General features: G+C 44.5%; 1 protein-coding gene across 1 annotated transcript; it reads right to left on the bottom strand.

Moving 5' to 3' along the window:
• Window positions 1-292: 292 nt before the first annotated feature.
• Window positions 293-24608, bottom strand: LOC119431938 (XK-related protein 7-like). Its single transcript, XM_049656957.1, has 7 exons — window positions 24448-24608; window positions 23724-23907; window positions 15217-15407; window positions 13317-13526; window positions 7843-8127; window positions 4217-4317; window positions 293-2996 (listed from the first exon to the last, which is right to left on the bottom strand). The coding sequence occupies exons 1-7, from the start codon at window positions 24602-24604 to the stop codon at window positions 2193-2195; spliced, it is 1932 nt and encodes a 643-aa protein (XP_049512914.1). The 5' UTR covers window positions 24605-24608; the 3' UTR covers window positions 293-2192.
• Between the last annotated feature and the right edge of the window lie 12 nt (window positions 24609-24620).

The following is a 24620-nucleotide window of genomic DNA, read 5'->3' on the forward strand; positions in this document are numbered from 1 at the left end:
TTAGAGTAAGTTTTCAAAACTAAGTTGAATGACTGATTCCTTCTGAAAGGAATATAAATACTCGTTTATCTATCAATCATTAACCAATTCCAGGCAGGTGCTCTCTGAATATCATGGCATTGCAAGGAGCTAGAGTGGGAAACTATAATAATAATAATGATAATAATAATCAGGGCATTGAACCAAAAATATACTGGTTTGGTTCGGGTTCAGCGTGGTCCTATTTCTTTCCGGTTCAGATAAATAAAAATTAGAAATGGTTCGCAACACTGAACCGGTTTGTGAACAGTCCTCCCTCTTCCCTGCATTTCCTGTTATTATTGTCTGCACTGAGTGCGGGCGGAACAATACATATTCACAGGGGTGTTCGAATAGCAAAATTTTCTAATTCAATCACGAATATGAGTATTTGAGAAAGACAACCATCCAATATCGAATCGAATATAAAGTATTTCCAATTTCTGAAAAAAGTGAAATAAAAAACATTGCAGGGCATGTTCGGCAACAAACTGCTTGTTTACATTATTTGATACATGGATGGTTGTATGATATAGTACGATCCTATCTGGTGCACGATGACATTGAAAGTAATAAAAAACAAAAATGGAACAGGACATCCCAAATGCATGTAGTAGAGTGTATAATGGTCACTGAAAGAGCAAAGGACAATACTACAGTGCAACACATCATTTTGATGGAATCTAAACACAATGAGATTGGTCAACTAATAAACTAACGTATCTAAATTGAAACAGCTATTTAGGCTAAGACGAGGCACGCTTACTCAATGGCTGGTAACTATTGTGCATAAATTACCTTCTCCGTGTGTCTGTTTAGTAACTCGATCATCTGCGTAAATGAATATTCAACAACTTCGAACAGTAAATTCTCGAATCAAGACTATTTGATTCGTACTCAAAATTTTTAATATTTGCACACAGCTAGTAAAAAGTACTATTCATCCAAAATGTATTAGCGCATGGATTTGTAAACGCAACTTTTCATGGTCACAACCGAATTATCATAACGTTTCTTCATAAATGTCATACTGCATTGGCCTTGAGGCTGCAGTGTAGATCCGGACATTGAGATGCCAACAACACAAACAGTGGCCGCGCGGTTCCACTCTGGGACTTATTTGACTGAAGCCAACAAACCACAAACACAGAATTAAAGCCTGTATTACATTTCTGCGTCTTTTCTTGCATACCAAGGCTTTGCTCACAGTAAGACTGACACAGTTGGTATTCCAGAAAGGTAATTTGCCATTCCAGCTTAACCTAGCATTTCTTGGTATCCCCTTTATAAATATTAAATGAAGTGAACTAGACAATGACACCACAGAGTTTTCATGACATTGCCTGAGTTACAACTCGGCGATGATGTGAATGCAACCAGCATAGTGTCTGTAACTTCTTTCACTGTTATTATTAATCACCATGATGAAAGACAGTATGACTGCTACACTGCCGATGATGCATCAAAGACAAGTATGCGTTGTCACCTGTGGTTACTGTACACTCAAACGATTCTCAGGATTCTTCATTTGAACATACAGGACCGTGATCCTGCCAGGATCCTTTTATTTCCTCTCTTATTCCGATTTCATCAGCTGAAATTCCACCGCACTGCTATTATTGCTTTGATTATGAAAAGAACTGAAAGAAAATCTTTAAAAAACACAGCGGCAGGACTACTTTATGGACGATCTCGCACCACTTTTTTCGGCTGCTTGCACGGCTTGTACGTGCGGGTTAAAACGAAATTTCTGACAGCCATAGCTGCAGTTACGAGTTAGTACGGGCAAAAGAGTGGTGTAAGAAGCCATGTTTGAAATCTGTCACTATTATTTAGAGCTGACAAGGTTCACATATGTCTATGTACATGAGTGCTAAGCGAGCGACCAACAGTGTAAATGCAATCTCGATTTGGTAGCAAGAAACACTCACGAAATGTGTAGATGTCTGTCAAACTTGATAGCCCCACCTGTAACTTGTGCAGAAGAGCCTCTAGCACTTGAGAGTTGGTCACTTGACACACTTTTGTCATGAGTAAAAACTGTGCAAATGTAGCTGATGGTTTTGCTTAGAGGAACACCTCAGTGCCAAGTAGTGACCATGTACACATTGGCCAAATTCGACATTGGCCTAAAACAATACAGCTGCTGGAGCTTTTAGTTGAAAGCGGGCAAGTCATACGAGAACCGTTGTTGACCCACTGGTTGGACTCTCCGAGAAGCCCACAACACTTTGATCCGCTGCGAGAAAGTTGTGCATTGACCAAGACGCAGCTGAATCGCTGCAGCTTTCTTCGTTCGAATGCTGGAGTCTCACGTTTGGCGTCGACATCACATTCAGCAATGCTTTCTTTGTTGATCCTTTGCCGTCTGTTGACAGAAGCAAAGAGAGGTCTGGCAGGCACTCGAAGAGCACCAGGCAAGAGCAGTGCCTTCTAAACGGATGCCCATGAGCACCTTCGCCAACAAATGGGCGAAAATTGTAGTTCACGACATGGTGATGGCTGGCTAAGCGATCCTTTGTAATACTGAGGGTTTCAACATTGTTCGAGTCGGACCTGATGTCGGCAAAGCTGCAGTCCTCTGATCGCCATCGATGGCTCTCATCAAGTGAGCAGTCCTTCAAGTCAAACCTCACTCGACGAGATGGCACTGGACTCACGGCAGCCCCCGAGAGACTCACGGTGGTCCTGATGTGGTACAGATCACCAGCGTCCATTTTGCCCGTTTGGCTCTCTTCAGTTGTTGCTTTATCGAAGAACCTCGCACTTTTCGGTGTGTCCTCACTGCATGGTGAAATTGTGCTGTCATCACTAAGAGACGCCCTTTCGGGATCCATCTGACGAGGTGTAGATGTCATCTGGTGAGCACAGTTCGCATACTTGAGGGTTCGAAACGAGTGTGATGCACTGACCGCAGCTGACGATGGTTTTGACTTGCTTGGTGGCGTAGACACATCACCAGACGGGTTGCCGTGTTCCTAGAGGAAACGGCAAGCAGGGTTACAGCTTAGAATCACTTGCATGAGCTGCTCTTGTGTGCACATTACCACCAGTGCAACCTTTCTCAATAATGCCGCAAAGCCTCCATGCTATTCATCATGTCAACAGTGAATTTTCCAATAAGCATAGGCTTTTTTTTGTTACAATGTAAGTCACAGGAGTTATGAATAGTTACACTATAAGTGAAACACCCACTGCTAGCAGCTTAATGACAAATACATCTGGAAATTAATGAAAAACGTTGAAGCTGTATTGTGAGAATAAGCGTGCCTAGTAAGTGATGATCTGATGATGAAACAGTGAAATTACCAAAAAGGTGTAGAGCACTTTTACTTTAATAATGTATTTAATCCATTCGCTTCTGCGGCGCTGAGCTGGCAAGACCAGAAGAGGCCAAAGTGTGGGTGGCCAGCACTGTGCCACCTGCCAAATCTTGCGAGTCAAGCCAAATATCGCGAACCGTTCGCTTGCGCTAGCGTGATGTCAGAACCAACTGCTTATCTTTGACATGATAAACTTACCTCTGGCATGACAGTCATTATCGCTGGAATCTGCCACACGGCACCGAGTGGCCGATCTTTGGCGATAACGGCAGTGACGCAGCTTGCCAGTCATGTCGGGCAGCGTGCTAGGCACAGTGCCAGGCGGATGCTGTCACCCGTCGACACTGACGAGACAGTAGCTAGTATGGCAAAATGTTGCCCAGGCGATTTTATTTCCAAAAGTGAATGATCGAAAAAACTGCCCTTGCTGTGTGGCTTGCATTGCCGACAATACTGCGAGGCAATGGAATCTCGTTGATATGATTATGCATAATACGTTTTGCGGGATGATACGCTTTTTTTCATTCTTTTCCTGCTAATATGATTTGGTTGGATCATACGTTAGATGACATGATTTTCGCGTGATACGCCTTATTTTCCGGTTTCTGTGACGATCGTATCAACGAGATTTCACTTTATATGTCGCGACTTCTACATCTTGAAATAAAGCATTAAAAAATAATTGCATCAAAACTGAACACATTTCTAGCAGTAAGGAGTGTTTAAGAGTGTCTACCCCCTTAAATTTCTTGTGGTAATTTGTTTGCCTTTCTATAATATATAAAGACATTGAGGGAAAACAAAACACAGCTTAATGGAAAAAACGTTTGTCAGACATGCAACAACTTTGTTTATGTGCAGTCACTGAGCCTCACCTGCATTTCCACATTCTCTCCATGGGCACTTTTACTGGTGCAAAGGTAGATAGGCCCACTCGGATGAAAGAACCGGTAGTACAGCGCCATGCAGTACATGCCTGTCAAAAAGGGAGGAGAAGAAAAGTGTGACAATGAGTCCAGACATTGTTTTTACAACAGAAAACTAAGATAAAGAAACATAGAAACCAAGTAAACAAGAAATAACTACCAAAGTTTATTTTTTTAAGCTATTTGAAATGCTTTTTGCGGCACTAGCCAAATTTTACCTGCACCCTCTTTATCAATGTTTGGGTGTAATTTTACTGCTGCCAATGATCATCATCAACCCTCCATGTACTAGTACTTTCTGAAACAATGCGTACTCCACACTCACTTGCCAGGATTCCTCTTTGAATAGGGTTATAAAATGTTCCTGATCTGCTGACAATGCTGCCGTGTTCATGCGAGCCAAATGTTATTCTACATCATGGAGTGTGGAACGTACCTAGAGTCCTTCGTTTTCGGGTTTCATATTTTCAGAAATTTGGGGGGGGGGTAAAAATTGGGTGTTATTTTTAAAGTGGTAATTGGGCAGGAATTGGCGGTTTTGCTGTGAGGCTGGCCAAAGTTTGGGATTTTCCCGGCAACTTTTACAAATGATTAACACAAGCAATAATATCTCTTTGGACAGAAACATGTTTTTAAAGAAGCGAAATTACTCACACGACCATGTAATGGCAAAGAGTGCTGCTTGCATATCACGTGACGAACTCGCATCTACAAATCCTCGTTGTCAGACATTAATAGTACATTCAACACAATCAATAGCACATTTAACAAACACAACAAATAACAGACCGGCTCGGCGATCCTTTCTTTACTTTGTTCTGTGCACATTTTTAACAAAGGGAAAGTACAAAAAGTAGTGCACACGGGCGTGCTTCGCATGAGGTGTGATGCTTTTCTTCATCTTACAAGCTATTGTCTACATACACTATTTCATATGCATTGGGAGTATGTGTGTCCATCCTAGACCTGCGAAGCCTTTCATCCTTGTTTAGTGTCATCCTGTGTTACTGGTTCTCAGTACTGTTGCAACAAATATAATGGAATACTACCTAACTAGACGAATCAGCCATCCTTCTTTGAACACAACGTAGTTGGGCAAACATCCTTTCAACATCACGGCTACCATGTGCAATGCACAGCAACGTCAGCGTTGCGTTAATGCCCTTACCAAATGCAATGCAATATGCCCTTTTGAAATTCATGTAAACGCAAGTACTGAAAAGGCAACAAGCTTTTGCTCACTCAAGGCTGGCAAGCGCTGAATATATTTTACGCTTATACATGCTGATTTTCGCTTCAGTGTTAAGCGAAAACAGGGCATATACCATGTGCACATATTAATACTATAGTAATAATAGGATAAATCTTGACCACTCGCTCAGAAAGGTTTGCAGCGTTGATTAGTTTTGTTACACCTGCATTTATAATTATCTTTTAGGATAAGGCAAACTTGGGGAAAAATCAGGTGTAACCCGATTCCTCCCCAAGTTCACTTCTCGTTGCATCTGTCGCACACCGTGTACTGCGAACATATTAGCTAGATATTATAGGAGACACTGCGCAAAAGGCCCGGGCATGTGTCCATGAATTGTATGCAGCATGCCCCCTTAACACGGACATGCAAGGGATGTTCACAAAAAAAAAAAAAAAAAGAAAGGGAAGTGTGAGGGATGTCCACAGGACATATTCAACAATCCCGAGGATATCCCATCGCTTCCTTAACTGCATTATTTCCAGCAATGTCAGCAATGACACTACACAAATCACAAATGGCACATAAATATCTGCCAGCCTGCTAATTTGAAAATTTGTACGAGCACCGATGGACATGGCAAAGGGAGGGGGGTGAGGGCGGAGGGGAAGGAAGCAGCACGCATTTTTGTTTATGTTTGCCCTTAGCACACATCTTTTGTGGGATACGCGTGCAGTTTATATAGGATTACCTATGTTTAGGCGCAGCACAAAGGAGCAGCAATTTAGGCCCAGTAGAGGCTTAGAAGCAATACAGTGTTTGCACATCACAGTGACTTTCTCAGTTGCTTCTTGCAAACTTATTCTGCTCTAAGAAGTTGGCTGAATAAACTTGCTCAAAGCAAGTAGTCGTCTGTTTAGCGCCTTGCATTGCCACTAAAGGTCGGTGCAGGTACCATCGAAACTCCTTTCTTGCGTGCATTTTTTTCTGCTATCTTGCTTGCCCCATCCTGGAACGCCTTTACAACATTTCTTGTGAACAGAGCCTATTTTTCACAAAACTTGACGGAACATTCATAAAATCGTAGAATGAGCCTAAATTTGTAAACTTTACAACAACTTTGGGAGAGTTGGCAGGTATGCACATATATGCCAACCATTGGACGCATGCATGCACGCACACCTTTACAGATTTTCTAGGAAGCAGGAAAGTGGCGTTTATTAGCGTGCCTTCCTCCTCGTTCTGTCGCCATTCCTTTGTCATTCTTGGGCAGCTATGTCACTGGCCAACCTTTTCAATGGGCTACCCTAAGCGAACTGTTACAAAGAAATTAAATTCTAGGATTTTACGTGCTAAAACCATGATTTAATAATGAGGCACACCGTAGTGAGGGACTCCGGATTAATATTGGCCACCTGGGGTTCTTTAACGTGCACCCAATACATGGTATACGGACTTTTTTGCATTACACTCCCATTGAAATGCGGCTGCCGCGGTTGGGATTCGATCCCGTGCCCACACGTTTAGTAGCGAAGCGCCACAACCACTATGCCACCACGGTGGGTAATAAGTGAACTGTACAATGGGAAAAAAAAAATTATGAGCTTAGAGGAATCAATGAGTTGATAGAGGAACAGGGAAAGTAAACATTGCCCCAATTATATCTCCTCTCATATTAGGCCCTTTTCCAAGTTTATTCAGGAATATTAGATTCATTGAAAGGCATCGCACCTGTAATAACATATTGCTCAGTTTTTGAAAAAAGATGTCTCAAGGCTTTACTAAGTGTCTTACAGCATTTGAAACAAGAAAGTATTGGGCACCAAGGATTATTGAAAAGGGAGAAAAGAAACAAAAAGCTAAAGAAATTCAAGGGAAAGCACAGCACATTGATGATGATGATTACTGTTGCCTGACAATAGATGTACAACAGTCAAAATGCCATGACAGCGACCATACTGTGTACGACTGTGATTGTTGTTGTGTCCATAGCTTTTAACACTTCCAGCTCAAGCAGTGTGTTGCGTAGTCTCGCCATGCACTCTGCTCCTCTAGTTATCATATTAGAAAAGGAAAGAAGAGAAACAGAAAGATTTAAGGCACCTCTCTCATGTTATTAAAGCTGCAAAACACTTAAAGAGGCCAGATTTTTAAGAATTCTTTTTTCCATCCAATGATATTATTCTCCTGAAGTTTGTTTTCTAAAGGTTCATGTCATTTTCATTTTCTTATAGTTCCTCACTGGCTCGTCCAAACTGCGTCCGAGCCAATGACAAAGGGCAAAATAAAATTGAATAAATGGATAATTCGAAAATACGCCCTTAGTAGTGATTCCATGTCCGCATCTTGGCTCCACAGGTTGATGATCCAAAGATGCACCTACCAATGCCGAAGCTTCCCAGCACTACAGCTGTTGAAGTGATGACACGCAGGTCGTCGGCGTCGCCCTTTGCGACACAGTAGACAGTGAGGAATGCGACATTCTGCAGGCCGATGAGAGCATAAAATGCGACGACACGGCTACGTGACCGGCCCTCGCGCACATTGAAGAAGCAGAAGGTGTAGATGGCACCCACGACGGCATTGTACACCAGTTCTTCCCAGCGTGATGGGCAAAAGTCGGTCTTCTGCCACACCAACCAACCGGTCATGAGCATCCAGTGGGTGCCTGTAAAGAAAAAGAGCGCAGTGACGTAACGATTTTCTTTTTCACGTTGACGCTCCTGAAGTGACTATAGACAGGGATTCTAGTACTACAACTGGGTAATGCAGTCAGTGGCACAGTGAAAAGCACTAAGAAACAACAAATCTGATGCAAGATCCACCAGTCGAAATGCAGCAGCTTTCTGTTACTTTGTGTATACACATGCAGATCATTAATTAGTGTGGAAAACTTTTGATGGTGTACCTGAAGTTTTAAGATCCATATAATCAGTGCAAGCTCAAATTCCACAAGAAAAGAAAACGCAGACACCAGAAACATCGAAAGAGCCATTGCGTTTGTGGCATCTGTTTATTCACTTTGCGTCTCATTAGATTTTATGCAGGTAGCATGCATCACAAGTACAGCAACCAACTAGCCCATTTAACAGCATTAATATATGAAGCTAGTTACTTTAAGCCCCACCAGCGAGTCCTATTGCAATACAGTTAAACCACAACATAATGAGCTCAGAAAAATAGGCAGTTTACTTTGTTATATCGAAATTTTATTACATATATTGGAATTCGTGGAATTCGATCTTTTATGCGAATACGTAAGTACAGTTCCCTGATGGAGTTTTCTTCCATGTAAGGAGCCACAAAATTTTTCAAATTATCAGGAAATTAGAAAAAAAATTTGAGTGCAAAAAAAATTTAATTTTCGTTCAATTTTAGAGACGGTGATCACAGGTACTGTGTCATGCCATGTCGACGATATCTTCACATCGGCGGTACAAAAAGATAAAGATGGGTTGCTCAGGAGCGAGCCGGATCTTGTGAGCGGCTCTTTTTAAAGAGCGAGTGAGTGGTGGTTCAGTAAAAATGAGCGGCGGTTCTTTTGGACAAAGGGTGCTGGTTCTCTCGCATTCAGAGAGCCGTGCCGATGCGTTCCGTCAGAGCCGTGTCTTCTGCTGGGTGCGACTTCCGCGCCATCTATTAGCGGTACGAGAAAGCAACTGCCCTCCCACCCTTCCTCGCAAGAGTCGCCTTCACCCCCTCGCCTTCGGCTGAAGAACGAAAAGAACCGCCGCTCACTTACTGAACCACGGCTCCCTCGCTCTTCAAAAGATCCGGCTCTCAGGAGCAAGCCGCTCTTTTCGCCACGGCTCCCTCGCTCTTCAAGAGATCCGGCTCGCTCCTGAGTGCTCAGGAGCGCGCCGCTCTTTTGAAGAGCGATTGAGCTGTGGTTCAGTAAGTGAGCGGCGGTTTTTCGGAGTGAGGAAGCCGGTTCGTTCTCCTTGAATGAGCCGTGCCGAACCGTTCCGTCAGAGCTGGGTCTTCTGCTGGGTTTCGAGGTTTCGATTTCTGACCGACAAATGGTAGCCACTGTGGGCAGACTCGCGCTACTGGTACTCGCTCGCAGTGTGTGGTGTGAGCAGCAGTCCCTTTGGTTTTTTGTGCGTCCTATGGTGTGGCACCCGATGCCACCGAGGGAAGAAGTAAAGAAGTCTTAATTGGCAAAGTATGGTACCGTTCGTTGCCTGCTGCTGTTCGAACAATGTCTCACGACTCTCACCGATTGCACATCGTCCGCTGGTCCAATAACACTTCGAAGATGGTCTTCTGTGTCTTTAAAGACAACAGGTGAACTTACAGTTTACGTCCTGGTCTTCATTTGTGCTAATTAGTGTAGTCATGAAAATGTCGCCTATGACATTCACTTCAGTGCATTTTCTGAGCGTGTATCATTAGCACGTCATTAAAACGAGGCCAATGATCTGTTGAGCTGTAATAGAACTTCATTTCTTTTTTTTCTTTTTTTTTGTCCTGGCGTACGATGGCATGATCGCCAGTATCGCGCGTGCACTCAAGAGAAAAAAAAACCAAAAGGTACGTGCGGCAGTTTTGTGGATCTTTTGTATGATTTTTGTATATTACTTGAAGAAATGATTTCAACATTCATTTTGCATGGCGTTACAGCTTACTCAAATTATAGTGAACGTACGTATGTGAATAAATGAATAAAGTTGAAAAATACTGTACAATCATTTAGCGTTTTTTATTTTTACAACAGTTACCACAAAAACAGACAAGCTTCTGTAATGACGATGAAGTTACATATATTTTTTTTCTGAAAGAAGTATGTCGCATTCTGCCTGTCACAGTATCACAAGCATTTCATCCCCAATATCAGAAAAGAAAGTTTGAATGCAACTAAAAATTCACGCTTTTAATATATGTGAAAATATTCTCTAAACATAGTGAAAATACCAATAACACGGTTATTAAATTATGCATATATCGTTTTTTTTCAAAGCCACATAACTATAGAATATGCATAACACAGGTTACACGTTTAAGTGAACCGGTGAGCCGTTCAAATGAACCGGTTCATTTCAGTGAGCTCAGCCGTTCCGAGCCACTCACTGAAGTGAGCCGTTTTGCCCATCTCTACAAAAAGAAGCTTGCAACACTTTTGGGTCCACTCCGCCCTTGTGACTGATTGTGTCGTTCACAGTGGGATGTCGCCATCATGAAAAGCGCAGGCAGAGGGCAGCAAATACTGTGGCTGCCTCTCGCTTCAACGCATCTCCGAAACTCCAGAACTTCCAGTGCTAAACACGCGAGAAGACAATGCACGTAAAGCCACGGCCATCTCGGCTCGCCGAATCTTGGCATCCACCACAGATTACGCGCTGGTGGCGTAATTGTTCGGCTACGCTGACAGCCATGTGCAGCCTGGCCAGGTCAGAACAGGAGACACGCGCTCACCTGTGTCCCACTCACCATCCCCCCCCCCCCCTTTAGCACATGCTTCATCCAGTTACCGCACGCTCGCACCCATCCCCTTGCTTGTGTTGAAGGACGGCCTGCATCAAGCCACCCTCCTTCTCGGCTCATGCTCGCATGCTTTCCCTCTCACCCACAGCATAGAGTGCATGGCGTGCATTAGGATCTTATCGCATTGGCACTTCACACAGAACATGATGGTGAGAGGGCCTTTCTGCTATGCTCCACTGCTTCAATGGCCGCTCTTGTTGCGTGGCGCACAATTTATCAGGTGCATTTGCAAGCAGCTGCATGTAATTCAACCATTCGATCCTCTGTGTCCACAGCCGTTTGCATTCATTGCGTCAGTATTCTTTTGCAACAGGAGTGAAATTTCTTTATAATGAAATTGTGCATAAACACACCTGGTTATATTGAGGCTCAAAATATATGGTGTCCTATGGACAAGAAGTTATAAAAAGATATAAATTATAAACGTGACTAGCGGTACTTATACTAAACGCAAGACGCTCTCACCGTCATGTTCCGTGGAAAGTCCAAGTGCGACAAGATGCTATCGTGCCCTGCGTGACGTGTACTGTAGGTGTGCACGGAAAGTGTACGTGGATAAGTTGAGAAGGATGATGGCTGAATGCGCCGCCTACCCGCGCACGAAAGCGGGAGCGTGCCCCAACTGGGCTGTTGCTGCGCATGGTGCAGCTGTGTGCCTTTGTTGGAGGCACATCTTCCCGTGCATTTAGTGCTGGAGGTCATAATCTTGGGTTTCGGAGGCATGTTGATGCGAAAGGCAGACAAAGCTTTAGCTCCCCTCTGCCTGCATCATGCCAGTGTTGTGAAGCGAGTGTCCGCGGTCATTAACTGGGATCTGTTCACGTTTGCCTGTGGGTGCGTGCCACCATGCCTGTTAATTCAATTATTGAGCGAACTGTTTACCGCAATTTATATGGTCAATAAGACTACGAAGTGCGTTAGTTGTCTAATACTTTGCTATCGTTATCAATGCTTTGCCTTTCAGGCGAGACTGACTATTTTACTCATAAAAGCCAATATCAGAAACAATGTATTACGACTACCAAAATTTCAAATGCCATATTAGACCTTGCTTGATTTCTCGGACATGACATGCAGATGGAACGTCGCAAATTCACAACAAACATTGTGGCCGTGAACAATGTGTCACCTGTCACCTCAAGTTTGATGCCTCAAGTATGAAAATCATGTAGTTGCGTGTTCCTGTCTAGAGCAGAAAAAAAAAAAGCCACACCTTGTGTCGTGTTGCCGCGCATACCGCCACCAATGAGAGCATAGCGTGAGTATCCCAGCACGTAAATTTTGGTTCCCTCAACGCCACCAGATGATGGTGGTCTTCGCACATTTCGGCGGAACCGCCGTAGGTGGAACACCACAGGCAGTCCGGACGGTGGCCGCCATGTGTTTTGTGGTTTGGGCACACTTGCATTGTGCAAATTGGTTTTTTCCGCTGTCGCGATCCAACATACGTCATGGACAAAGTCACCTTTAATGAGACCCTCAACCCTGAACCCGAGCAGCGTTGTGTACTCTTATTGGTGCACGATGGCAACCATAAAAACAATACAAAGCGTACGTGCACGGTGGGTCTGCGCTGTGGTGCAGGCTTTTGCCGTGCAGTTCCAACTTTTTGCACCGAGCGAAGCTCTTCGTGCCGGGTGAACAAGTGACTCTCTCTGTTGCCAGCTACGCCGTCGCAGTGCTCGTGCATCTTTTTCCTCCCCACTACGCCTGCACGTTGTCAGCGGCAATATAACATTATCACGTTATATTGATGCCCGAGACGTCTCTGACCATAAACCTATCACTTTAGCGTTAGTTAATATTTGCCTTTAGTGTTCCTTTAAAGGCAGTTTAGAAAAGAAATAAAAATTTAACGATCATTGAAGCAGAACCCAGGTGTCACTGTTACTATGAGAAACTGTTCTTCCTGCCTGGTTTAAAGTTATGCATATAAGGCTACCACAGAAATACGGCTACCAAGCATCCAAGTGCAATAAAGAAAAATAAGGAAATCTAGCCATAAAAACATGTTGGTTGAAAATCCAAGTAAAATCCAATCCACTGTTAAATGTGATGCTTAATTTTTTTTGTTAAATAATTTTGTTGCTTTGCGTTTTTGTCTGATCGTTCAGTTCTCTGCCCAAATGTTTACATATAGATGAATAAGGCACACTTTGTGTGAAAAAATATTTTTAGGAGAATAGGAAAAAAACAAGGACAAGCACAAGAAGGCCATCACCTGTGCTACCTTCTTGAACTTGCGTGTGTTTCTTTCTTTTCCTGCGCTAAAATATTTATCACGGAATACCAACCGCCCAAAGATACATCATATTAGGCACACGTTCCATTGGTTAAGAGCTTCTTTCCTTGTCTCCGTTTAATGGCACTCACCGATGATGACTAGAGTCCATGCGCCACAGACGCATGCAAGCAGAACCATGGAGGTCACACGTGAGGTCATAGTGCCGAACCTCCACAATGTCTGCAGAATCAGACCGGTCCAGGAGAGCTGCTGTTTTTCAGCGCGATACAGCCGCATGGCTTTGCCATAGGCTGCAATGCCCCAGCCGAGGGACAGCAGAGACAGCAGTGCAGAGATGCCTGCAATACATCATATATTGATCTTTGTTTTCCAGGCGCTTCACACTAAAATTCATTCACTTTTCATGACTAACACGTTTTTTTAAAGTGACCCTATATAGAAGCACTACGTCAGTTTACAATAATGTATTTAGATAAAGCATTCTTTCAAAACTCTATTTTCGTCAATTGTGCGGTACTGATAGCATGTCAGCTATCAGAAGAGGAAATTAAGTACCACTTTCAAAATCTTGCGCCGAGACTTTAGTGCAGGTACATCAGTGTGATGTCACGAATTTCAATGTGTTGTTTTCATATTTGGGTTGTTGTGGCTAAATAAATATTCTTGAAGTCAAGCATTTGGTTCCTTTAGAATACACTGCTTTCTATCTTCACCAATAAAGAAAATTAACCAGGCCCGAGCAGATGCTGTCAAAATCCATGACATCATGGCATGCTGGTGTGGAACCTTCGAGGTAGCGTTGCCACCAGACTTCCATTTTCGTGTCTCATCTTGCTCATCACTCGTCAACTCAGGGTAGGAGTGACTTTTTTGGTATAGTAGAAGGGCTAATACGGCTAACCTTACCTTTTCACCTTGAGGGTATTTTAAACAAATGAATAAAATTTAAATTTATTAAATTCAGGGGTTTTATGTGCAAAAACCAGAACTTCATTATGAGGCACACCATAGTCAGGGACTCTCGATTAATTTTGACCACCTGGGGTTCATTATTGTGCACCCAATGCACGGTACATGGGCATTTTTGCATTTAACCACGACGTGTAAATACATAATTCTTCTACTTACTGTCCCTTCAAAAGCAATATTAAACTAAATAATTTTTGTGAGGTCCAGGGTACATTTTGTGTTGTCAATTCTCGCAACACATTAAAATATGCAAATTTTTACTATTTAATTGTTTCATCTTGCAAATTCGAGGCCCAAACAGGGTTCTCCTTGCTTCTGCAGAGGAGGCTGGCAATCAAATATGAGTTGCTGTGTGTTTGTTCTCTGCAATGTTCTGAACGGTCAGAATGCTTTAATGCAAGTGAGGATACATATGACAATGTGAGCAAATCCAGTCACTTTAATGACTGGCGCTACAGTGTGTGTGAACATTACCATTCTGAGAGGTGCTGGTGCGGTGAAAACTATGGGACTTTGACCGTCCTCACTACATGGTAGGATCGGGCCTAGTGATAGCCCAAAAATGGCTTTCTATGGGGTGAAGTCAGTCTGCTTGCATAACCCTTGCTGCATAAATTATATTGCGCAATATCAGAGGCAAATTGTCCGTTGCCGAGCTTTAGGCAGACATACATGGCTCGCATCCCTTCGTAACAGCTTCTGCTAAATTGTATTTCATGAATTGTGCGAGTAAGAAAAGGAATAATACTAGTAATAGATTCACATCTCGCCAACGGCAGTCAAGTGCAACAGAGCAATGAGCCACTTATGACATCAAGTTTGGACAACCAAGCCATCGCTTTCAATTCTTTTGTCAAAAAGACAAAAAGAGCATTTTATAAAAGTTTCAGCGACTTGCCCATGCATGAAAAAGGCATGTGTTGGTTGTTTTAGAGATAGAATAACATGATGTCCTCTGAATCGAAGTGCTCACGGTATTATCTGAGCTTGTACCACTGTGAGCTGACAGGCAATGAATATGGCCACTCGCTGGTTAGCACAACAGGCCTTGGTACCGACCAGTCCAAGGATTCCAGTCCTCGTGGTTGACCATGATGTAGAGCTGCAGCACCAGCTGAGGTGCCGACTCCAGGAACGAGTCGAACAGGCGGAGCATGCAGAGGTCACTCTGGTGCTGGTACAGCTCGCGGAAATCGTCTGCATCTCGGGTCCGTTCAGCCCTGAGCCCAGCACGCAAACACAGCCAGTACCTGGTGGTGGGAAGTGCACGGAAGGTTTATGGTATACCTTTCACTCTGAACGAAATGAAAAAAGCCAAAAAAGAAAGCTGCAAGACACTGTCACTTCATTATTTTACGACCATAGTGTTTTTAGTAATGGAGGCGTCACTCGGCAATGAGGTGATTAGCAGTGGCAGGGCGTGCGTCCTGGCGTGTTGCACCTCGGCCGAGGTGCACGGACACCTGGTGCAGTGGCGCATGACTATGTGCACTGAGTACCAGTTGCACCGCCTCTCCTAGGGTTGTTGGGCAGGGTAGTGCCTCGACTTTCCTGGTCAGAGCTAGCTCCCCTAACTGTTCCCTAGATTGGCCAGCACTTTCTTTCTGAAGGGTTTCTCTTCGGGGACAATTGTATGCAAAGAACACAAGGGGCGGTCGGGGAGGAGGCCAATGCTCCTCACCACCATTTGCGTTGATGATGACGATCGTCGCACATGCCACTAGCGCCATCTTTTGAGAGTCTGAGCAGTTATTTATTTCGTCGCATAACAACATTGCAAACACAAGATTAATTAGACCAGATGAATGCTAACTTGCATGAGAGTTCTAGTATGAATATCTATTGAAGCTCAGAGCATCTACAATAAAGAGAGAGAGAGAAAAAAGAAAAGAAACAGAATGGAAGATTATCAGAGTTTTTTTACCTGGCAGGGCTATTAATTAAGAACCTAATGTCTTCAACCCAACGTCTCAGGGCCAACTCACTTCCTTCCTCACGAATCAAAAATTTATTTTCTATCCGTTTAGTTACAGATAGAGGAGCTGCAGAAGAAAACAAAGCTGATATACAGATCATACACTTCTTACAAACAACTTGTGTAAGACAAAAACTGTAATAGAACAAGAGTAGTGACAAATAGTATGACATACTATGTTTATTGAAATATAGTTAAACCTTTTTATTTAAATAAATGTTACTGGAAAATTAGGTATCGACCTCTATTCGTTACCGAAGAATCTCAACCTATACTCGTGAGCAAAGCCAGCATAAGTACAAAGGTAACAGTTCTTTGTTGCACCTGCTATAAACCTAGTCTGGAGATTACTCACACAGGCTTTAGGGAACATTGCATATCTAGGGTTGTTCGTTTTCGGGTAAAACCCGATTTTACCCGATTCTTGCACCCCGAACAAGTTTCAGGAGAATCGGGTTAAACCCGATTTCTCCCCGAATAAACCTCCCTGTAGCGATCTGCACAATCGTGAGTTGCTGCTAACTCGTGTTGATGCTCTTCCCCTTCTCTTCTCACCACTACCTGTCTCCTTTGTCACCCCTTTCTCCTCTCTAATCTTTACATCCCCTCCTCCCCCCCACCCCCGCACTGGGTTGTATGCAGGTGAGCCCACATTTGGGCTCAATAATATCCCCAGTGCACTTCCTTTCCTTTTCACCCGAACCACTTTCTCTCTCTTGACGGTCTGCCGTTCTCTCCTGGCGCCCCGCTCACAAACAAACGGGTGCATTTCACCCTGCTGCTTGGAGAGTAGCGCTGCAGTTTTTATCCACGCTTTCTAGACAGGTCGCCGTGAGAGCGTACATGCACCCCCCCCCCCCTAAAAAAATGCTTGCAGAAGAAAGTGGGAAACACGTTTGAGGCCGGCCACGCTTCGAGTACATTGTGAACAAATTTAGGGTGAAAGAAAAGCAAAGAAATCTGCCCCTTTGCCCACTGCAGATTAGTCTCGGGTATGTGCACCTGCTTCCAAGAATTTCACGCGGAAGGGACGGGTGACCAGTCGGTGGGGGAGAGATTGAGCGACGAAGAAGCCAGCCATACCCTCCCCCAGCGTCCAACCCCGCGCGAACGCCCCTCACTCTCTCGCGCGACACCCTCCTCTCACCGCCAAGCCCCCGCCGCCGCCGAGCCGACGCAGCGGGCAGCCAAGCCCCATACTCCCCCACCCCCTCCCCGGGCCTGATAAGGTGTCGGCACCTCACGCCAGACAGTTTCGGGCCCTTTTCTCTCCTTCTTCCCCCCCCCCCCCAAAAACCTCGAAAGAAAGAAGAAAGAAAGAAGCCACTGCACTCAAAATCCTGTTTTGACAGGAGCAGCAAAATTCTGGAAATTGTGGTATTGCTCTTTTTCGAAGAACTTCTAAAAAGGGTCACGTTTTTTAGTGGGTGGGGATAAAGACGAACGAGAAGAGAATGTGAACAAAACGCGATCCAAGGTTGGTCTCTTAGGTTTTCTTCCAGTTTTTCTGTGACGAAGTGAATCAGGCTTCTGATTGGTGCGAACTCTAACCAACGAGACGCATATCGCCATCCTCACTTAGCATTACCAGGCGCGTCTTGTGAGCGCAAAGCCACCGTCGCGGACATAAGGCGGCACCGGAAACTTCAGCGTGGAGATGGGAAGAAAACGAAAGACACTGGATGACTGGTGTAAAGAACATGAAGATCTCCAGATCGCAACGAAAGACAGTGAAGGCACCCGCACGTTAGTGTGCAAATATTGCAACACCGAGATGGTCACCGATCCAGCGAAGAAGCCCTACGACCGAATTCGTGAGCATCTAATGTCATCTCGTCATAAGAAGTTCAAGACGGCTTCCAAGGAAGCTGAGACTGCGGGAACGTCTCAGCAGACGCTTTTTGATATGTCCTGTAGACAGCGTGCGAAAGAAACTGAAGCGGACGGCGTTATCCATGACTTTGTTCGTGCCCTAGCGTACAGCGGAATAAGCATGCACCAGGCGGACGGACCGCTGGGAGACTTCGCACGCAAATACTGCAAGGCCGCGAAGACCATGCCAACAGGACAAAGACTTCGGCTGAAATACCTGAAAGAAGCTTTTGACAAGGACATGGAGAAAATCCGCGATGATATGCGAGATGTGAAAGTGAGCGTCATCGTCGATGAATCCCCAGACATCACTGGTGTGCCTACCATCAACACTCTCCTGTGCTACTATAGCCAGAAAAACGTGAAGAAGCACGTTGTTCTGGTCGACGTCGACAGGGTAAATGCATCGAACAGTTACACGGTGGCCAGCGCAGTTAGCAAGGCACTCCTGACGGTTGGCAAGACGTGGAAAGACGTTGTGGCAGTAGCCACAGACTCAGCGGAGTACATGCGAAAGATGGTTCGAGAAATCTGTCAGGCTGAAGGGATCCAAATCTTGCATGTGAAAGATATAGCACACCTTATTCATGTGAGTGTTGACCATGCCATTTCTTTACCATGCATGTCTGATGTTCGATCCGTAGTGATCAAGTTTGGAGCGTTATTTAAGCACGCTAACAAGCTTTACCAAAAGTACACTGAAATTTGTTCTTCTAATGGCCTCTTTGGACCTGACATTAAGAAGCCACCTTCTGTTGTCCCGAATCGATGGCAAAGCTTCTACAAGGCACTTGTGGTAGTCGTAGAAATGTGGAGCTCGTTAACAGAACTTGCTGAAAGCTCGCATGATAGCAGCAAAGCGGAAGCTATTCGAGGGATACTTTCTGAAAAAGAAGTTGTTTATGCGAAGGCAATCTTGATGAGAGATGCACTCGGCCCACTTTTGGAAGCCCAGAAAACGCTTGAAAGTGGGAAGCTTTTGATGCCCAGCTTTGATCACCTGGTAAACGTGAAGCTGCAGCAGATTGTCGGGGAGCTTTCGGCGATGATCGGTAAAAGCGATCAGGCCAAAGCTGTTTTGTCTATGTTACCCAAGCGCAGCGCTAATTTAGTAAAAACATGTTCTGAAGAGTTCTGCACGAAACTCGCCACAAAATGGCGCTGCACTCTTGGACGGAACGTCTCAGAAAAAGAGGAAAACCAGCTAACTTTGTGGAAGTTGGGAGCCGTCCTTGATCCGTTTCAGAAGCGTCTGCTGGGGCAGTCATTTGAGGACTACCGACCTCTGTTCATGTCCGTAACCGACAATGTAGATTCCCTTAATGACGAGTTCAACCAGTATTTGCTGGAAGCGAGCCCCACAAACCCAGCTGTCGAACTAATCGAGTATTGGCATGACTCTACTTCTCGCTACCCAAGGCTTGCAAAAGCTGCACTGACATTGTTGTGCCTAGCTAATGGTAGCTGTGATGTGGAGAGAACTTTCTCCCAGCTGAGATATGTTCAACGACCGGACAGATCTCGAATGGAGACTGACATGTTGCGCATGCAGATGATAATGTATGTCAACAAGGACGTGTAAAAAATCGATGACCAGATTTTCGAGAATAAAATGTATAATTTCTAAGAGTCAATGTTTACTGATTCATTCATTTTCAAACACCACTGATTCATTTTCAAACAAACACAAAATTTCGGGTAGTATACTGTATTTGCTATAATACTCTGGTGTCTGTCCCAATTACCAGCTTGAAACACCAAATTTAACGTGTTATACTTAAAAAGCCCGTGATACGTTTTGATAAGCTCAGTGTAAGTTCTGATAAGTACAACCGTATATTTAACCCGAAAAAACCCGAAGTAAGGAATGGTTTCGCAAAAAAACCGATTTTTCCCCGAATATCAGTTTGAAAAATACCGCCCGATTTTTACCCCCCGAATTTGAAAAAATATAAAACCCGAAAACGAACAACCCTATGCATATCCAATGCACTTCACAGCACCAAGGGCAACTTTGTTTATGGTGCCAAGCTTATGGTAAAGAAAGGCATGTCATGTTCAAAGTTTCTAGTTAAAAAAAAAAAGATATGGGTCAACCTATATTCGAATTATATTTTGTCCTTAGCAAGTCCAACATATAGGGGTCAATGGTCGACCTATCTTCGAATAAATATGGTAGTAGTGGAATGCAGCTTTGTAGAGGATCTTGATAACCTCTATTATCAATATCTATAAAGTGGTGCTCCGCCTCCATCAGTGGTTTAACCTCTAAGACACCCCCTTTTCTTTCTTTGTGATACCAACAGTGGTGATGATAACGCAGTTATCAGCATTATGTTCACCTAATAAAGAGAGGGAACATGTGGCTCAATAGGGTATTTAGCATGAAATTAACATTCTACTGCTAGTGATGCTTGTCTGGCCATTACATGGCCATGGGCAGGCCATGTAATGCGTAGGATGGATAACCGGTGGAACATTAGGGTTACAGAATGGATACCAAGAGAAGGGAAGCGCAGTCGAGGTCGGCAGAAAACCAGATGGGATGATGAAGTTAGGAAATTTGCAGGCGCAAGTTGGAATACGCTAGCGCAAGACAGGGGTAGTTGGAGATTGCAGGGAGAGGCCTTCGTCCTGCAGTGGACATAAAATATAGGCTGATGATGATGATGGTGCTTGTCTGCTGCTGACTGCGCATGCGCTTTAAACACTGCATACGCACAGCTGGTAGCACATGAGCTTAATTGGAAATGGGTAATGCTATGCTAAGACACTAATGTGATCACATGCAACAACACAAACATTCGGTCACAGCACTACCACGAAGTCACGCAATGCGCGTTGTTGATCCAACGACGACGCTAACGTGGATTATGGAACTGGACACTGGATACAAAGGACAAACGAAGCGCGACTTACGAAGTCACAGGAGCATGCAAACAAAATTTCAGGATATAGAAAGCGGAGGCGAAACGGTGCTACTACAGTTGTCACAGATCCTCTGGTAGAAACTGTTACATAACAGCCTCTGGCTTGTGCTGTCAACACTACTCCTGGTTGCTGGGTACAACCAGAGTCAAATCCTTGGGCGACAAAAAAGCCAAATAACGCACAAAATTGTTGAAGAATAGGGAATTCATAGGAGGGGCCTCACCTGCATCAGCGCTCGGTCTAATTGGCAGAGTTAAACAGCGAGGAGCACGGAGCCCAGAGCACTGGCTGCCCACTGCTAGGTGACGTTAGCAGACCATCACCTCCAGGGGGGCGGTTTCATGCTTGCTGTAGCCTCCCAGTTTTGATTTTGTGCGCTCTGATAGCTGAATTTTGTCGTGCCACAGTTCCACTGGTAGCCACATTATTATACAACAAAAAGTTGATATGGCTTGTACCAAAAGCTCGCTTCAATTTCCCAATTACGATGAGTCTGCTGAAACTAAAAGTTAATTAAATGATTGTTTTTAATTAGCACCTAATTAACATGCATCACCTGTCACCTCACGGTCGCCACCACTGACCAAAGAAACTGTCCTTTTATTTCAAAACGGCTATTTCTAAATATTACTTAAAAGTCTTCGTAGAAACACCCTGTATGCATGACAAGACCGTCGGAATGTATATGATGCGGGTTCGATTCCATCAACACTGGCGAAATTTTAAACGATTTTTTTTGTCACTGCAGAGCGGCATTACCCAATGGCACACACCCAGTGACCCAAGTTGGCGTGAAAGAGGTTACATACGGGACGACAGACAGACCTACTGCAAGCTGAGTGAAACCCCCACAGAATGCTAATCGCATTAAAGCTGGCTCTGACCACGCCAGTTCTTGCCACGATGGTGATACATGCGCCTTATAAATTGTGGTAGTTCTTGACGTGCCAGAATATTGACCGCTATTCAAGGCATGACTTGCTGGCAAACTAAAAGGCATGTCTCTCCTAGAAAGACCTCCTAAGAGAGCTAACGAGGTTTCTCGCTTCATGATGTTGACTGGCATAAAGTTTGCCCTCAAAGCTTTTGCTGATACAAAGGTTAAAAGCTCGGAACAAGGTCCTGTTGCGCCTGTCCTTTCCATTACCCTGTTGTCATGGGGCTGCGTTTTGTTGTCATCCTTTCAGCACATGACGTAGAAAAAAATTCTGCAGAAACTATTGAAAATGATTGACAGTGTAAGTGAATAGCCGAACGCTTCAAGAAAGCTTTTCGCTGTATTAATGAAATGGTGATCTTGACAACATATATTTGTTGCAGTGCGGATATTTTAGGTAGGCTTTGAACAGAGCCATTAGGGGGGGGGGTGGGGGGGGGCAAATGAGGAGCAGCAGCGGGACCTTTGGCGACAATTTTTTACACAACAAATCAATGTATTGACATGCAGGAAACGATGACAGGAAACCAGGAAACTCAGTTCCATTTTGGAACGCGTACAAGATCGCGCCCCAGCACGTCTGTAGGTGTAGTATAGGTGGACATTCTTTATTATAAGGTCAATAACAGCATGTGTATTTAATAGAGCTAGGACACCCCACAAAGCGCGCGCGTGCCCTTTGTGTTGGCATTTTCGTTCTAACCTCTGACAAGAAACCTCCAGCCACCAACCACCGACTGCCAACCACATAAATGGTCAAATGAGCCAAAGTTTCGAGAGCTATTCACATTAAAACAAAACTCCGAAAGCCAGTGCAGCTGGAGATCAAACTTATGCCCCTGTGGCAATATGCAGTTGTGAAGTAGGTGCACTAAGTACTGAGCAGGCCCATAGCCAGGAATTTTTTTCGGTGGGGGGGGGGGCACTTGCTGAAGGCTTTGACTATTTGAGGAAATCATCTATTTTTTAGTAATTATTTTCGGGAAGGATAAAAATTCCAGGGGGGAGGGGGGCCTAGGGCCCCCCCTGGCTACGGGCGTGGTACTGAGCTATTGCATAACATTTGCACTTGGAAATTTATGCAGGTGTTCTTGCACCAGGCTGACTCTGAGAATGTGTCTGTGCATGCACTTTGGAGGCTGCAGTAGGCAACACTGTAGCGGACAAAGATGACGCTGTGTGCATCTAAAAAAAGTCGTTCTTGAGAAGGCAACGTGTCGGTTATCAGAGCCTGCAGCTTTTGCTGTATATGATCACTTAGTCAGGCAAATTGCTAAGTTGGCTTTTATTGTTTGTATTTTTTTTGTAACAATGTCACTTTTATTTTAGATGCTCGAAGCAAGGTGACACTAATAATAAGCCCACACTGCCACCATGTCTAGATTCCCGGACCACAGTCTTGCGAGAACCAAAGGTGGAATCAGATAATCATGGGATTAGCTTGCACATGGTACGCTTGACAGAAGTGTTTGTTGCCAGCCAGCACCCATGAACTCACTAACCAAGTTACTCCTGAACATCTTTATGCGTAAGCAGGTTCAAAATTCCATGATTTGTTTACCTGACGTAAAAACTCGCTTTTTTTTGGCCCTCTCTCACACTTGGTTTCTCTTTTCTGTTTCTTTTACGTGTTTTTACGACCTAGGAGCAAACACGGTTTATCTTATCAACTGAGAGTGCCCCAGCAACGTTGCCTCGCGGGGCATCTACCCCATACAGCGATAAGAAGCGGGACGCGTTTTACGTTCCGGAGTAGCATTCACGCAATGCGTGTTGTTGATCCAACGACGACGCTAACGTGTATTATGGAATTGGACATTGGATACAAAGGACCAACGGAGCGCGACTTACCTGTGGAGAACTCCGAGCTGCAACACGTTGGCGACCCAGATAACCTTCGAGACACGCTTGTCGTGAATATGCCACCTGAAGCTGCAGACGTTCACCACCAGGGAAGGCATCAGCACGAAAAACAGGGTCATGCCGGCGTACACCCATAGCTGGTAAAGGGCATACTGAGCGACCACGATCACATCTGACATACGGAAAGAGCGGGAAGAGAAATGCTGTGAAGACACTCCCTACACACATGACATCATAAAGGGCACATGAGCGCACTAACGTAATTTGCTTCGCGCAAAACGCTACGTTCTGAGATGGTTTAGCTAAACCGTTGTCACGGTTGCTGGTTTTCCCAGCGATGATTGGGCACTCAATGTCTGAGCAGTAGCGAAGTGTTTACATAATGCAGACAGGGTAAACTACCTGTACTCGCATTTCGACACGCACGTATGGCAACAAACTTCCCCTTTAAAGAAAGCCGAGTCGGTTGAGTTTCCTGGGTCTACTCGTTCAGTACGTCAGGTACCGAAAACGGCCGGCCGTTCACAAGCGACAGTCGACAAAAGAAATGCACAACACGGCCACACACATACGGTACTCATATATTTAAATCACGCCGATAAAGCAAAGATCGTTTCTGTGGCGGGCACGTTTCTAACTAAAGTAGTAGTCTTGAAAAGTTTCGCGAAGGTTTCATAACGATCCCTTTGGGCGGAGCGGGTCACTTACGTACCGGTAGCGATGTCTGAGAAAAACGTTATGATCGACAGGAAAGTGAAGAAGATGTCCAGTTTCGTGAACCTGGGTCCTTTCTTGTCTTCTGGAGTCGACACAGAACACACGTAAACGAAATTTTTGAAAAAGATTTCGTTCAAAACACGCGCGGTCATTGTCAAGACTCAAAAC

The sequence above is a fragment of the Dermacentor silvarum genome, chromosome 10 (genome assembly GCF_013339745.2).
Source record: "Dermacentor silvarum isolate Dsil-2018 chromosome 10, BIME_Dsil_1.4, whole genome shotgun sequence".
Taxonomy (NCBI): Eukaryota; Metazoa; Arthropoda; class Arachnida; order Ixodida; family Ixodidae; genus Dermacentor; species Dermacentor silvarum.